Genomic DNA, 17,404 nt, shown 5'->3' on the forward strand with positions numbered 1-17,404 from the left:
TTGCCAGCTCACTCTGATTTGTTTGTCCCAGTCGCGTGTTTAAAAGGCGCGCCCTCCCCGAATAACCCGTTGGATCTGAGCGGGTCATCCGACTAATGCCCCGGTTTAAATGGAATGAAAACTCCGCCCATTCGGCTAGCCGCTCGGCCGCCCGGGCAATAAATGGTGCGGACAAATTTTTGCGTGTGACAGGGATCAACTCCTGCGATGGTTAACTGGAAATAGTCTTTCATCCATTGCAGTGCAATGTATTTCTCACTGGATCATCCATACATTAAACACAGGAAGCAGACTTCAACACAGTACATGCCAATTTTATTCAAGAGTTGGTCAGTAAACTGTCATAGTAGTAATGGCTCTTCAAGAGTGCTGTACAGTATTGATAAAATTTGATAGGGTACACTTTGCAGTAAATGTGCATAATGGTTATAAAATACTCTAAACAGCAACATCATTCAGAGCATTCAGCAGGACAAGCCTTTATCAAAGTGGCAATGAAGACAGTGGTGTATAATGCCCAGTTCATGTACAGAGCAGAAATAGTGTATTTTGAACATATGTACCCTTCCTCTTTTGTTCAAATTGTAAGGCAGTTTATGTTTTGATTGTAAAGTCATATTGATTTTCATCTGATGAAAGATTTCCTCTGAAAAAATTTACAACATTAAATGAAACAAAGAATAAGCATCTCTAACAAACAGAAAACGCGTGTAAAAGTCTTACATGATGTGATATCTTATAGCAGAATCCATAATTGACAAGATGGCAACAAAGCAGCAGAAGATACATTTTAAATACTGAACTGAAGAATATGGTAGAAATCAAAATAAAGACAAGGAGGAGATGGAAGGTGGGAGGCAGCAACCGGGTATGGTCTTCCTGCAGAAATGCAGCCTCGTTAACCTTTGCATGTTACTACAAGCATCACTCTAGTTTGAGCAGTTCCACGTCGAAAATAAGGGTTGCGTTTGGTGGGATGACCCCGGGGTGGCCTGTTGTTCCATAGGCCATATCTGGTGTGCAGGTGATTTTAGCCCTCTGGCCGAGGCTCATCTGAGGAACAGGAAAAAAGTAAACAAAGTTTTTTATAAAGCATGCCATTTTAGGCAAATGTCCCCCTGTGTGTGATTATAGCCTGTTTGTAGTTGTGCACTGCCCTTTAAGTCTGACATGTGCACCCAGTAGCCAGGGGGATTATTCACAACTATTGAAGGCTACTTCTCTAACTGCATTATTATGTGATGATAAAAGCCTGAAGGTGATCTCAGACTGCAAGCAGTTATAGCCATCAATGATAACATCAGTGTTCTTGTTTTTTTAATCAGCTGTAACCAGAAATGGTGAAGTGCAACCACCAGTCTGTACACCGCAGGCTGCAGCTCAAGACCATCCTACTGTAATCTCATCATGCAGATTAAAGGACTGAGTTATTACTCAGAAACATGACAATTATCTAGAAACTAACTAATTAGCAGCTAAACTTGTGTGTTACCTTTTCTCCACTGAAAGGTCTGTTCTCTGTCAGTCACAGAACAAATGTTGAAAACTGGAGAAGCAGCAGCAGCAGGTGCTTGCTGTCTCTAAGCATTTATCTTCTGACTGCGGTTATGGTGAATTAATACAAATTAAATCCACTTCCTAAAGGACAAACATAATTAAAGCTCATTCCTCTCTTACCTGTGCTACTCCTTCTTCCCAGCCCTTTATGACCTCCATCCGTCCAATCTTGAACTTGAAGGGCTTGTTCCGGTCTCGAGAGGAGTCAAACTTTTTCCCGTTCTGCAGCATACCTGCAAAAAGAAACAAAAAAACATCAAATTAACATACTTCTAAGACTAAAGAAATACAAATCCTTTGCACATGCTTAGTTAAAATAGTTCCCACTGCAAGACATTCATCTGCTGGGGTTTCCTATCTTGGCTCCATTTCAATTACTCAGATGAACAAAGGCAATGTGATGCAGGAAGCACTGGCCTGCTTAGTGGATTATTTTTAAAGTTAACTAGGCCATTGCTCGCATGTATCTAGACCACAGGGAGAAAGGGGTAACAAAGGCGGAGCAGCGCAGGACTCTGCTCCTTCAGAACACTGACCGATTCATTCAGGCATGATAATAACACTGGGACCATTAAACAGTTTTAAAGAGACATGAAAACCGTGGTCCACTTCATTAGCTGTTTTAACAGCCCGAGGAAATCCAAGCTGCCACATGAAGTAATGGTCTGCAGTAATTTTCTATTTTTTATAAAAAGACTAATGAGAGCTTATTAATCCTTTTCAGGACCGAACAAATAAAAGTGGTGAAGTCCTTCCAACAGTTGTGAACCTAAGTTAAACACTACTCATGGAATTTTAGCTGATGTAAAGGGCACATCAAATCACTAACGAAAGGTTGCCTTTAAAACTAACAAAAGAAAAGAAACCCTTCCACCCGACACAGGAGGAAGTATTTCTACTTTATAGCTCTTGCTAACAAAGAACATTCATATTAGTATGATAACAACATCCTGTTAATAATTCTGGCTTATCATGATTTCATTGTATTAGCTATGTTATTTCACATAACACGTATAAAAATAAAAAGTATACCCTCTCTCTTACAATCATTGCTACACAACCACTGCACTTGTTTTTAGGCACTAACTTATTTTTATTATTGTATATTTTTAACTTGTTTTAGGAATATTTGTTATTATTTGTTACTGTACTTTTTTACACTTATTTTCTTTCAGTATTATCTTTAATGTTATTTTGTTTTGCTTGTGTTTTCTTGTCTTCATTGTTTCTGTGGCCTCTTTCTGTTGTCTCTTGGCCAGGTCGTCATTGTAAATGAGAACAGGTTCTCAGTTGACTCACCTGGTTATAAACAAAGGTTACTTTCAATTCTAATGCTTTGCATTCAAGGCCATAATCATCATCATTATTTCCATCATTAACATGATATTAAAATGTGTCTCTTCAGTTTAAAGACACTTCTGGTAGACTGAAAAATGCCTTCAATCATCTTTCTTGGTGCAGAAACAATGAAATCTTTTTTAGGTAGATGGTGCAACAACAGTTGCTTTGTTAAGATCACTGCTGATGTCTTTCCTCCTTGGCATGGTATTGAAACGCACCCAAATACTCCAGACCAGCAAACTGCCAAAACCTCTGCTTTTATAGAGGTGCTCACACTGATGATGATCAGTTAATCATGTGCATCTGACTGGCTGCTATTTCTTTCTTAGTTTATATGGAAGCAGGGAGGATGTATTTAAACAACAGCATATAAAATGTCATCTGAGGTCGCTTTTATCTAAATGCAAGACCAAGCAAGGACCACATAGTTTTATTATGTCATGACAATTACAACCTTAGAGGAGTTTGTACTTTCTTTTTCTTTTGACTGTAGGACATTCACACCATTCACTAAGTACAACAATTCATATGTAAAATAAATGCTGCCTGACGGAGTGGATTCTTGCAAATTAGTAAGATTTTGAAAACTAGATTTACAGAATCTTGTGCATTGATCCGATTAAACATATTGATTTGTTAGGCATCTTACTACCTACATTAGCAATTAGCAACTAGCATTGGGTTATTCTAAATGTTATGGGTTTCCCTGATTAGTTCCCAGAAGATGCAGCATGTAATAATATAAAGTGCAACAGTAATGAAATATGCAAAAACCATCATTTCAGATTTTTTCTATGTCCTCCAACTATAATATGAACTATTGAGATCCTTGTTCACACTCTGCAGCGAGCAAAAAACTCATTCTAAAGATTCACCGTTATTTTGGGTTAGCCCTGCAACAATCCTTTTTTCTCTGTTGTAATTCAGCAAGTGTGAATACTTGGCATTTAAAGTCGGTGTTAACTGAGGTTTACTTATGGTGTCATGCTCATCTAGTAATATGAATGTTGATACTGTACTGCTTCTCCTCTTTCATTTCCCCTAAACTTAGCAAGTCCATCATTTCCAAGAATCCATGTAGCCCATATATCAGCAGGCTGGTCCCTGTCCAATCATGGAGTCATCAAGTTCACACACCAAGGCGAATACCACCTGCTGCAAGTCATTTGAGTAGCAGAAAGACAAAAAAAACCTTCTTGCAACAACTGCAGAAAAGTGGGTTCAGTTTCTGCCAGTGATGTCTGCATCTTCAAGAAAAATACCGGCATGCAATGTGTGCAGCAGGGGCCCAGTGGGCGTTGCACTGCAGAGTGTGATGGTTGGTTGAGGTGTCACTGGAGAGGCTGCTGACGCAAGGGCGTTATTGCACACCTATACACAGAAAACTTCTCCCTGCTACATGAAAAGTAGATTTGAGGGGGCAGCACAGGCAAGCAGGTGGGTTAAACAAACCAACACCAGTTAGAGAAAAATAATGCAGAAAAAAGCCATCTAATTCCTCATTTCATTTCACTTATTAACTGCAGCGGTACTTGTCATTTAGCAGTTTTTGAGAGCGAGAAATGTATTTCTTCACTCAAGCAAGAGCTACACCTAAATCCCCTAATGTCACTGCTCTGTTATCACTCTTTGTGTAGCTAAGCATGGGTGGGGTCTTTGCAAAAATACAGCAAAGCCTATCCCTTCCTGAGATTGGCTCCCAGACCCTCTCTCCTCGTGAGAAGATTTCACTTGGTAGTAGGTTGGCTAAAAGCCATACCACACAGGGGTGGGGTTATTTTTACTTCGTTTACTGTATCCTGTCTTGGCCCTCGCCTAGAACGGCTGCCAGCAGAGCAGCCCCCTGGGATCAAGTGGGGATGAAATGAGATGTGTGTAAAGCTATCTTCCTACGAGACTTGTATGCATTGCCATGTTTCACAGCTGCAGGCAAAGACGTCTCAATAGAAAGAAGAAAGTCTCTGTCATTCTTCATTGGTGTAATGGAATAGCTAGGTGTAGTAGTGTGTGCGATATGGAGTAATTTTGAACAGCAACAGTCAGAAAGTTACTTTATTATCATTGAACATATTAAAAAAGGGTATTCCCAATGGATATAAACATTTCCCCTATGTACTGGATAATTATTAATGTGCTGTAACACAACTGTCATAGTTCTACTTATATTCCAGGCAGGTACTGCATGAAAATACTTTTATACTCAGAATACAAGTTGGTTTAGAGCACAAGAACTATAACAAATCAAAATTGAATGGTTTTTCACTTAAAACACGTTTTTTCTTGCTTGCATCTAAAATATGATGCTGAAAAGGACTTCCCACAGTAACAAGCACTCTACCTTGGAGGAAGAGTTTGGCAGCTCTCAGTCGATCTATTTCTGGGTTACACATCTACAGCCATTCGGTTTCAACTTCAGCTTGTTTCCTGCTAAAGTCCACCGCACAAACATGGTGAAGAATGACAACCATGCTTATATCCTTTCCAAAAGCTTGTGCCTCTTGTCACTGGAGACTAACAATGCTGTTTGTCATTGTATCCCAGTGCCACCAATCATGGTAACTCACAAGCTCATTTTCCTCATACTGAATGATATCAGATCTGCCTCCATTTTCTTCCTTTAGTAAAAGCCTGATATACAGAGAAAGAAGCCTGAGACGGCCATTTGGTCAGGCCTGACAGCAACAAAAATGAGAGTGGCTAATTTTGCTGGCCAGAGCTGGTATCTTCCCACCATGAGCACCATGCTAAATTTGGCAACCACAACTCTCTGAGTCAAAGAAGGGTCAGTCACATATCTGTGTGTCTGTGCTCTGGCATGTATGTCTGCATGTTTAAAATCCCAGAGGAGAAAGTGAGGATAAAAAGGGGTACGCAAAGAGTGAAAGAGTGAAGCTCTCTAATGCCAGATACTGGAAATGCAGAGTGATTTCAAATCCTATTAAGTGTTGGGAAATCTCTCTCTCCTTACTGTTTGTCTTTGCCTTCTGGAAAACTAACACCAGGGCTGAGCTGAGGTGAGGTTACACTGTGGTTATGCACTTAGAGCCAGCTGGATGACTGGCACAGGGATTGGCATCTTACTAAACTCTATTATCAGCCCCACCTCTTTATGAGATTTTAAGCTACTCTAGTCCTTGAGCTTTCGAATAAAACTAATTTTGGTTTTCTGTGTCTTTACAACACTCTAATGTTTGGCTGTTTCCTTCATTGCAGAACAAAACTAGTGGCAGCTTGTTGCAGCAGCTCCAGTCATAGTCTGTCCTTTCAGTTGGCTTTTTATCCATTAAAAATGTTTATTTTTAAAACATTTATCTGTGCTGGTTTGGATCCTGTGTTGCTGATTTCTGCTAGTACTTCTGACTCCATCATCTATAATAGGTATTCAAGCCAACAGGAGTTTGGCTGTGTTTCGATTCGGACTGACCTCCTGGCCAGGGATAAAACAAATAAAATGCAAATATCATTTCATGTTCAGATTCTTGGCATCACAGAACAGGAGAATTCGGCTGGTCAACTCCGGCTCTGGCAGACGTGAGGGAGAAGGAAACTGGGGTCCAGTTACAAAGGAAGCAAAAAGAACCATTTTAAGAGGGATGTTGTAGACTGGAAGGCATCAGTCTTTTTAGTTATGTAAATACATTATGAAAGGCAAATTTAATCAATACCTTCTCTTCAAATATTTGGCTATTAATACTCCTTTGATGCATTTTCTGTTTGAAGAAGCCTTAGACTTTAATACAAATTCAGAGAGATTAAGTGCACTTTAGGGAACTTGCTCAAATTAAAGTTATTTGGTTTATTCCAGGGGATGTAAGTGGTGATGCTCGTACACAGAGAAAATGAGGATTTAATCCTTTTAGTTAATATTGATCAAAAGAAACAGCTGAATGTTGCTTTAAAAAGGTAAGGCCTTCACAAATTTAATGATTTGTCTCAGTGCGTTTAACTGGATTCTTCATTCAAAGGTTTGTTTAACTTGTTAAGTTTAAAAAGAAAAAAAAAGAAGAGGAAAATTGTCAAAGATGGAAATAATGCTGCTAAACTAAAAGACCAGCAGTTCTACTGGATTGCGATAACCAAGTTATTCCAGTTCAGACACAATGGTAGAGTTGTGGTGCAGTAAGATGTGCATGTGACATCAATGTTTGCTCTTGTTTTACATGCTTACATATTTCCCATCACTTACTAAAACCCTTAACAGGCTGTGTGTCTGGATCTTAACTCATCTCTTCCATCATAATTAATTTAGCAGAGACCCTAAAATCAATCACTGCTAGCTTCTGCAAACTAAGGCTGTAACCATCTGCTATTTTCTCCACATTATGCTCTACACTTCAAGAGGAAGCACAACAACAGTGGAAGAATATCCGGCATATAATATCAAAAACTGCCTCTGCTGCAGGTGGGTGAAAAAAAAAAAAGTATTTCCCAGAATGCTTTTGGCCATTCAGTTCATTCAGAAGACACTATGGAAGATGCAGCTTTAAAAAGCAGCAGAAAAATAGAGTTTATGAACACTTTATTCTGACAGCTGCAGAATAAAGTGATGTGAACAATACAGATGGATCTGATGACCACCGCTACCTGAGAAAGGCTGTTGGACATGAGACCAAAAGGCGGATTTGCCACCTGACAAATCATCAGCAGAGCAGACAGATAAGCAGCCATGTAATCACTGCTGACAGCTCTCCCATATTGGCTGGGCTTGGCTTTGCTTTGTGTACTTCTGTTTTCTTTTGCAGGGATTGGTGGCTGGAACTAATTTGGGTGATCAGGAGCACCTGGCCAGTCCTCCCAACAGCCCTTAAATATCATCCATCCCTCCTGTTTTGTTTGGTTGGCCTTGGGGCCGTAGTGGTTTGCGTTTACATGTTCATCGCTGCATGACATTATTTAACACTCTGCTGACGCTATGATACTCGTTTGTTAACAAATTCCTTTGTTATATTTGGTTAAATCTCCATTTTTGTCACAGCCTCCGATCTGGGTCGCGACACTCCACACCTTATGATGGTATAACTGGTCCAACTTCAGATTATGTGATCCCAAATGTTATTAGAAGATTAAGCTAAAGGGACAGAAAAGAGGGGTAAGGTTCCTTTCTGCACATGCAATTATACTGAGAAAAAAAAAAGAGCAAGCTATTTTAAGCTCTTGATGAGTCCAAAGTTCCATTTTTTATATGCAAAGAAATGTGTTAACACTCATTTCTACCATCCTCTTGCAGATTATAATGTCAAAAGCCTCACAGCTGACGCCAATTGCGTAAACAAAACACATTCATGCACACAAACTTGCAGACAGACAGACACTCCTTTAACCTTTGTGCTGATTGTCTGACTGGTGAGGATGGCAAAGATGAGTGACCTCAGTAAAAAAATAGCTCATGTGTGTGAAAGGCAGGCGCTGAGCTGGCTGTCAAATCTCTGCTAATACATTAAAATGTTTTGTTTTTTTAACTAGATTAATGAAATATAAAGACATATTTTAATAAGCTAAGTTTTATTATGGCTCATTAGCTAAATTACGCAACAGATAATTTGGGTCTTTTAGCTCACAGCCTTCTGCACTTAAAACAAAAACATACAAAACAGGACAGACTGCCCTGTGCTTTTAATAACAAAGCTAAAGGCCTCATTTATGTTGAAAACAAAAAAACAGAAAGAATCCCACAAAATCTGGAGAAACATTTCAAAATTACTTAAAGGAAGTTAACTTTTCTTCCTAGCTAGCTCACACGGATCTAATTCAGTCAGTGAAGGATCGACACAAGACTACCACGGTCTTGTGTCATCAGGGCAGATGACATTAATTCATCTTTTAATGGTAATGTTAACCATGTCATTTTCAATATATCATTTATTGAGTTATGCTGAAATGTTTATCTTTTCATCTGTCAGTAAATGGCCAAATGGAAGAAGATTTTTGGGAGAATTTGGGATTTTTCTTCCATGTTGCATCCATGTTGTGACTGTGCTCCCACATTCTGTACTTTGAATTAGGTCAAAAGACTTGATTCTTCGCTCTGCAAAAGAATGCTTTGGTCTCTCTCTCTCTGTGGTGTGGACAGCTTTGCTCTCTGCATGACAGATTGACCTCCTAGCCAGGATTAAAACTTATAAAATACATTTGATGCTCTAGATCTCTTTATTTTGCAGAATTATCACCACAAGGCACAGCAGTAAAGACTGTATGAGTAAAACTCTGCTGGAAATATATCATGGTCTTTCTGGAAAACTAACACCAGGGCTGAGATGAGGTTACACTCTGTGGTTATGTACTGAGAGCCAGCTGGACAGGCCTCTACATCTTACTAAATTCTATCAGCCCCATCTCTTTATGAGATTTTCAGATAACCTGTTCCGTAAGCTTTTGAATAAAACAAAATTTGGTTATAATTCTCTGTCTTTATAACAGTATACCAGGACAGTGTAATTCCCGGCTTTTAAATTATTATTCATAACAGCACAAACCCATTGATCTGAATCTAAAACCTTCAAGACAGTGGCCTCTCGAGGACTGGAATTGAACATTCCTGCTCTAGAAAGTAAGGTAATGTACTACCTGAAAGCAGCAGATTATGTTATATATATATATATATATATATATATATATATATATATATATATATATATATATATATATATAAAATGAGTCACATAAAAAACACCAAGAGGACAAGTATGCAGCAAGTCTGAGGTGGAGAACAGCACAAGTTTGTGGTTATTGGTTAAAAATATGTTGTAATTATTAACACTGAGACAAAACTGACATAAATCTATGCACTAAATCCACCTATACAAGTACAGTTAACAGTTGTAACTATATAATAATGTTAAATACTAATATTTAATAATAAATACCCACTATTAGCAAGTGAGGAGCACCTGACTGAGCTTTCTAAAGCCCAACTAATAACTGGAATATGACCCTAAATCTAGATGAGTTAACAGATGACATCACTGATGTAGGGCAGGAGCAAAAGAGGAACTTTAAACTATTTCTACCCTCAACTTTCATCAGGAAAATAAAATAGCAAAGCGCTTGGAACTGGTGAGGACATAGCAGGAATATGAGTATAATAAGTTTCACTGTCACATGACTGCTGGAGCAAATTCAACACCCCTCTACATGGATCTCTTACGGTTACACAAGCAAAAAGAGATGGCAGACAGAGCAGGACGAGTAGAGGAAGAGGGACTGCAATGCTGGTTAATCCTCAACATGTAAATGAGAAGGAACGTCTTTGCACCCCAGATACAAAATCGTTAGCTGAGAGTTTCTGTGCATGTCGTCTACGAGTTTGTACATCGACGCTGCGTTGGACATCAACGGCTCGGATGTTGCCAGGCTCCAGACACAGCAGTACATCTCTGGAGATTTTAACCACACTTCTGCCAGCTTTTGTAATAATTTACAAAGCATCAATATAATTTCCCCCTGAGATTAACATAAATTATTCAGATTTCAAATATTCATGAGTTCAGCTTTCTTGGAAATTAACTCACATCAATAAATGTGCACATGTAGGTTTCTAACATAAAATGTTGATTCCTGTTAAACATCATTGCATGTGTGACAAATACCATAACATACAGCACATCACTTTTTACATTAATATTAATTCACATAAATAGTCCCTGATTTATTTAAGTAAACTATATTCTCCAACTAATCTCCCAGCTTTCATGTTAAAATAATATTTTTTGAATAACCTGTGCTAATGTACTTCTTCAACTGATAGAAACACATTTTAAGTTTATATTTCCCACAGGTCACGACTTGTTTTAGTTCAAAATAGAAGCAGCTTATGGGAATACCCTGTGTGTCAAAAGAAACGGCAAACAAATATGAAGAGGACTTGATTTAAGCTATTCAGCTATTTCACTTCAGGATGTGATAAGTAAAAACAACAGCACTTAATGTGATTGTGACACCAAAGAGAGACAGATTAAGGCAGAAAAATAAGAAAAAGTGTGCGATACATACAATTCTGCATTGGGTGACATGCTGATGGGGGTATAAATCAAATGATCAAATTTAGCTGATTGACTAATGTAATATAGTAGATAGAGGGGAGCAAAACCACAAGCAAGAGAGCAACTGACTCTTAAACCATCACTACAGCTAGTCCAACATCATGATAACCACAATAATAACTCATCTCTGCAATTCTTAGACAGGGCCAAAATCCTGTAAAGGAAGTCTTAAATTATATAACTAATACTAGTTATACACTAATATGTTCAGCACAAAAACACTCAAACTCTTATCTAAGTTATTTACCACAAAAACAGCGTCAGAGTGTGTGCTATGATTCCTATAACCGCATAACAACCATGTGATACTCAGACGGTCGACAGATGACATGCGAACTGGGATTTGTTTACTTTTTGTCTGACCTAGTTGTCTGGACTACCAACCCGAGGGCACAGAACAGCCCAGAAATTTATTTCCCAAATGTCTCTGCGTCTTAGTGCCCCACCTCAAAACTGGGCAATCTGACAAGAGACAAACAGGAAAAAGAAAGCATTTGTTTGTGTGTGTGTGTGTGTGTGTGTGTGTGCTGTGTGCGAATATGGGTGTGTGCGTGAAACAAGTTGGAATACTCTGAAAGATTGCTAACACAACAAGACAGCAAATATCTCATTCAAAGACATATTTTCTAACTGTGAAGCAAACTATGTCTGAAACTACAGGTGCATTAGAGTTAAAGAAGAAAAAAAGGCTGTGCACATTGTTAGAATAGCTTGCAATCTGAGTAATGTTTTGCTGCAGATATTGTCCAGAGGAGACAAATTTCCTCCTTCTGCAAGGAGACAGGAAGGATGCCGGGTTTCATGATTATCAGAATATGGGAAAAACAAAGAAAAAGTAGTTACCTATGTAATGAACAACACATGTTTGGCCTTTCTTTGGAAATGTTCGCCCTGGTAAGGAGAGAGAGAGAGAAACAAATGTTATTACATATTTGTACGTCTGAATCTGGGAGGCTAATCTTGTATTTAGCCTAACAGCCCCTTAAGCGGGGACCGTGTTAAGTCTGGTGACAGGAATGTCGTACCCCTCCTCATGTTTTAAGACATAGTGAAGGCGGATCTTTTACTCTCATCCTCATGTTGAAACGTTAGCCTAGACGCATTTTTTTTCTGTCAAAAACAGAAGGCTATCAAATGCGCCTAAATATGTTAGCAGTGCTTTTTGACAATAACAGATAAGCCTTCAGGCGCCGTGTGGGTGTAGCTCTCCGTCCCGTTGTTTGTGCCGTTCATTATGTGACCCGAAATTATGGCGACTACTGCACAAATGGCTGGATATACTAAAAAATACAGCTCCCTGTTTTAAAATATCACTTTTTATTAGGCAATTTCTTGTTTACTGTGCTCTTTGAATTAAATTGGGCAGAGTTCACCCCAATAAGAGTAGAGTTCTGGAAAGATGCCATGCAGGCGTCAGTGATAAGGAGACAGATTTTCTCCCTCTATTTTTTTAAGAGAGCTCCAATTGAATGTTGAATAGTTAATAACTTTTAAAATCCTCATCTAATTTGTCCATGAACCTGAAATTTAATGCATAAAATTGTTCTAATGGTCTGTACGCCATTCCGGGGGTACTACTGAGCCCCAACACCACTACTTCCACACCGCATCAAAGCACACCCAAGCGGATAAATTCACTTACCATCACCGGGAGATATTGTCTCGACTTCCACGCCCATGGTTGTGCTACTTCAAAGATTAGCTATAAAACATACAACCTACAAAACCCTTTCTACAGCCAGTGCTATCCCTTTGCGGCTACAAGTCGGAGTTTATCGATGGACACCATGCATTCACCGACCACTACTGACCCGCAGCTACAGCCAACCAGCCGTAAGACACCCAAGATATTTTGTCGCGAGACAGCGTCGAGAACTACAACTGCACCACAGACTGTCTCTTGTACAGCGCCACGCGGCGGATATGAAATGTAAGTTGCAGTGTATGTTGCAGTCATGGCAGTTTAATTTAACTGTTCTCATTCTCGTTTTTGTTTAATTTCTTGTCGCTGTAAATATTTAACTCATACTCTAAACGAGTTAGCTGCTTGACTTGACATATTTACAAAGCAGGAAAGAGTTGTCAATGAACGAACTATCATAACTACATATCCCATGATGCACCTGTAATTTAATTAAGTTTTGCTTCCGGGTCACCAATAACAACGTTGAAGATACATTTTTAGCCTAAAACGTGATTTAAAACGTGGAAAACTGCGTTTTCTTGCTTTAAATTGTTACTGTGTGAGATGCTTCTGGTGTTTTAAGGTATGTGCAAGTTAAAATGATATGTCTACGTCTTTTTTGTTTGTTTTGTTTTGTGTTTTATTTTTACTTTTAATCTTCAAATACTAACTATAACTTAAATCAACCCTGGGTGTATTCTAGTGACTACGAAATGTCAAGAAGCTTTATAACACTTGCTCTTTTTGGTCGAATAATATCTTTTCTAAATAATCTCTGACTATTCCACATATTCTGATCTCTATATCAAGCGTAACTTAGTTTATAGTTTAAGCTTTCAGGTGTACATTTAGCTCGCTTGTCTAAATTTACATGTTTTTCTATTTCTGCCTCATCCCAAATCGTCTTAGGGGAAATCTATTTTTTGCTAAGGTGGTGACCTAAAATCCCAATTTCTAAAAAAAAGTAAATGCTGTGGTGACACACTCGACAAAGAATTGTTAATACCCTTAGTTCCTATCAATGTGTTGTTAAGGTCATCCGGCGTAAGCAGCTATAGGTGTTCGTCACCACAGCCTCAGCTCAATCAGGGTCGGATTAAAGCATGTACTTGGTAGGAGACACAGGAGAGGCTTCTGCTATTCTTAATCTGCATAGGTGGCAATAGCTACTCTTCTGCAAGCCCATTTCAGATCACATACAGGTCTTTGCTACCCATGCTGACTTTTTGAGTTTTTTCTCTCTCTCTCTTTATTTTCTCTGCAAGCAAGGTTCCTCATTCCTACCAGGATGGATCTTGGTAAGGCGAAGCTGCTTAGGACAGGACTCAACACTCTGCACCAAGCTATCCACCCTGTGCACGGGATTGCATGGACAGACGGCAAGCAGGTCTGCCTCACAGCTCTCTATTTCATCAATGGTGAAGTTAAGTTTGGAGACACCAACGTCATTGGGCAGTTTGAGCATGTCTTTGGGCTGTTCTGGGGTCCCCTGTGCTGCTCCGACTCTCCTGCCCTGCTTGCTGTTCAGCACAAGAAGCATATTACGGTGTGGCAACTGCAGCTTAGTGCCCTTGAGCAGAACAAACTGTTGTGCACCCAGACCTGTGAGATGAGCGAGCCTTTCCCTTTGCTCTCTCAAGGCTGCGTATGGCATCCTAAACTGGACATTCTGGCCGTGCTGACAAAGAGAGACACATCCGTGCTGTTTTCTGTCAGAGTGGACAACAGGAGGATCAAAGCAGATATCAAAGGTGGTGGACTCATTCATTGTGCTTGCTGGACTAAGGACGGCACACGCCTTGTAGTGGCTATAGGCAGTGCTCTTCATTCTTTCGTCTGGAATGACATCCAGAAGACTTTAGTTGCCTGCTCCTTTTGCCCCATTTTCGATGTGGGGGGCTACATCTGTGCCATTGAGGCCACAGGGGAGGCTCAGGTAGCCGTGGCTACAGAGCTGCCACTTGATAAAATATGTGGGTTAAATGCTGGCTTAGCTTTTGACATACCAACAGAGACAGAGCCAGGGCATGGCTCACATGTAGTCATGTCAGATGATGATAGTGTTCTGGACTCGAGGAGGAGATCATTTGAATCAGAGAGATCTTACATCCCCAGCTCAGGCCCTCTTGATCTTACCCATCTGCTGGCGAGACACCGTCGCTCTGACCCCAGCCCGCTTATCCATTTGCGTCGCCGGGACACAATGACAGGCTCAGGCCAGGACTGCTCACACCTTGTTCTGGTTACCTATGAACGAAAGGTCACTACCACCCGCAAAGTCAGTATCCCAGGGATATTGGTCCCTGACATTGTTGCTTTTGATCCACGTGCCTCCACTGTTGCAGTGGCTTCCAACACCTGCAACATGGTTCTTGTGTATTGCATCACAGCCTCTGCAATGCCGAACATCCAGCAGATCTCTCTGCAGCAGAACGACAGACCCAAAGGAGTCTGCTTCCTCAGTGACAAGGTGCTGCTGATGATGGTGGGCAGACAGAAGTCCACCGACCCCGCCTTCCTCCCATCTTCCAACACTGATAAATATATTCTTCGTCTCATAGCCAAAGAGTTGATTTATGATGGAGGGACACCCATTGCACCATCCCCCTCTGCTCACAACCATGAGTCTTCTGCTAATTTGTGCGCAGGGATTAGGAGGCACTCAGAACACCTGTCAAAGGATGACAGAGAGCGCCAAGGGATAAAAGACTTGGTGTTGCCCGGAAGGGGAGTAGTTTGTTCACCAGGGAACAGACGGAGGCTGATTGAGGAGGTGAGGAGTGGCGATCCCAGCCCCGTCACCAGCTCCGTGGACTTCTCCGACCGATCAGACAGACCCCTGTCTAGTACCTCCTCCATCACGGTGGAGAATTTTGACATGGACCACGTCAGCCGAATGGCCAGCCTGGCAGTGGCCGGCCAGCCCAGCAGGGATTCCAGTCGGGCCAGTTCTCCTCGCTTCGAACCGTCAGACAAGACTCACACAGAAACAACGCTTCCTGTGCCAGAAAAGGCATCCAGCCAGGCCAAGGAGCGTGCTCTGGAGCAGCTAGTTGTCAACATGGAAAGACTTTTTACACGCTTTGCAGATGTACAGCAGTGCCTGACAGAAATCAGAGATTATACGCAGAATGGGAAGAAGGCTCAGAGTGGCTACCCCACTGCCAGCGAACCCCCATATGTCAACATCACATGCCAGGTACAGTTTACCCACCACACTTCTAGCCTGTTGTTGACTAGTAATGTTCACACTAAATGTGCAAAGCTAGCTAATGAGGAAGAAATCCTTTCTCAATCCATCTGTCAGGAGTGGTTGTTGAATGATAGAACAGTTGCACCTTTACTAAAACCATCAAATGTGGTGTCAACACACAAGTCCAAGTAGATGTTTGATCAGCACGTTAGCACCCAGCACAACCTCTGTCATCACCTTTTCCTCTCTGTTTTTTTTCACAGAGGCAGCTATCAGAAAATGTGTTCATCGATGAGAGGAGGCCGGTGTTGCTGTGTGACGGAAAGCTGTGTCTACGTGCCCTCCAAGACCTCTTCAACTTAAGCATTGTGGAGATGCTGTACGGTACGTGCAGAAAGCTAAATCTGCTGTCAAAATAGGCCAACACGTTAGCATTAGCAGCCATGTCCTACTTTAAATCACTATCATGACTGAATTGTTGCTACTTTTTTTTGTTTTCCACCTAAACCCAACTAAAGCATTGTCTTTACTCTGAAACGAGATCTAAGCTGGCTTTATAAAAGCCTATTGTGTCCCTTTGCTTCTAAGATTAAGTGCAGTGTACTGGGCTAATTCGTGAAAAGCACTTTGAGGAAACTCCTTGTAGTCCTCTTGTGCTGGCAGGTAGGTCTTCCCCTGTGTGTATTTTAAGAAAGTTCATACTATAAAAGGCTTCCTCAGCTAAGTCACCTAGAGGTGTTTGATTTCAGTTTACAACTGTTTATTTATTTATGTTTTTTCCTATTTTTCCTTTTTGTCAAATCTTCATGGTACCCACTCGGGATGCACATTTTTCCATAAAGAAAATCATATTTTTCAAAGTAAGATGAAGTCACTGGCAACATGCTCGAGTGTTGTTCTTCCCTTAGTGTCTACACTATAATTGGAGGTGATTAAGAGCCTGGGTCAGATTATGAGGCTTTAATCAAAAGCGGCTTATAGCGCTTAAGAAGCATAATGTTTTGTTGTTGTTGTCTCAAAGACTAACTGTGAGACAAACCAACAATTGTCCTATGCCTTTTAGTTATTTATTCTTTTATTTAATTTCCAGGACCACTGTGGATTGTACTAGTGGCAGATGCGGATGGCTTTGTGCCTCTGATGTTTAAACCCAAAGATGAACTCACAGTGCGGAACGGGAAAAGGAAATCTCCCCTGCGGACTCCTGGAAGTCCAGAGAACTCTTGCCCATCCAGTCCAGCACCCAGCCAAAGCCCCACCACGATGGCTGCAGAGACCACTACATAGTAACTCTTGCCTCACACCTCAGTGTACGGACTCATTAAGATGTATTCCGAATCAGAGGATCAAAATCAGAGGAAATCTGATGTGTGAAATTAAGATTTTACTCCTAAAATGTTTTGATTTAGCCCATTGGTGTTACAGTTTTAATTAAACTGCCCTGTAAAAATAAAGAATGTGTAACATGTTGAAGATAAAAAAGCACCTTTAACAAATCTTGTCACAAGAGGGGGCAACACTCCCAAAAATTCTCCCATTTTGTGTTTGGTGCTATTCCAGAGCAAAATGAAAAAAAATATATATGTATAT

At 40.4% G+C, this 17,404-nt stretch overlaps 2 protein-coding genes across 3 annotated transcripts; one reads left to right on the forward strand and one right to left on the reverse strand.

The window, feature by feature from the left end:
* Positions 1-293: 293 nt before the first annotated feature.
* Positions 294-12,802, reverse strand: fkbp1b (FKBP prolyl isomerase 1B). Its single transcript, XM_041975666.1, has 4 exons — positions 12,580-12,802; positions 11,781-11,828; positions 1,678-1,790; positions 294-1,053 (listed from the first exon to the last, which is right to left on the reverse strand). The coding sequence occupies exons 1-4, from the start codon at positions 12,614-12,616 to the stop codon at positions 925-927; spliced, it is 327 nt and encodes a 108-aa protein (XP_041831600.1). The 5' UTR covers positions 12,617-12,802; the 3' UTR covers positions 294-924.
* Positions 12,803-13,091: 289 nt separating this feature from the next.
* LOC121634000 (WD repeat and coiled coil containing) lies at positions 13,092-17,336 on the forward strand. 2 transcript variants are annotated; one of them, XM_041976381.1, is made up of 4 exons: positions 13,092-13,204; positions 13,887-15,820; positions 16,078-16,198; positions 16,905-17,336. In XM_041976381.1, exons 2-4 carry the CDS (start codon positions 13,910-13,912, stop codon positions 17,099-17,101), a joined length of 2,229 nt encoding a protein of 742 aa, XP_041832315.1. In that variant the 5' UTR covers positions 13,092-13,204; positions 13,887-13,909; the 3' UTR covers positions 17,102-17,336. The 2 variants fall into 2 exon arrangements, with proteins under 2 accessions (XP_041832315.1, XP_041832316.1); XM_041976382.1 differs by having other exon boundaries at positions 13,891-15,820.
* Positions 17,337-17,404: the final 68 nt, after the last annotated feature.

This window comes from Melanotaenia boesemani, chromosome 22 (assembly GCF_017639745.1).
Source record: "Melanotaenia boesemani isolate fMelBoe1 chromosome 22, fMelBoe1.pri, whole genome shotgun sequence".
Lineage (NCBI taxonomy): Eukaryota > Metazoa > Chordata > Actinopteri > Atheriniformes > Melanotaeniidae > Melanotaenia > Melanotaenia boesemani.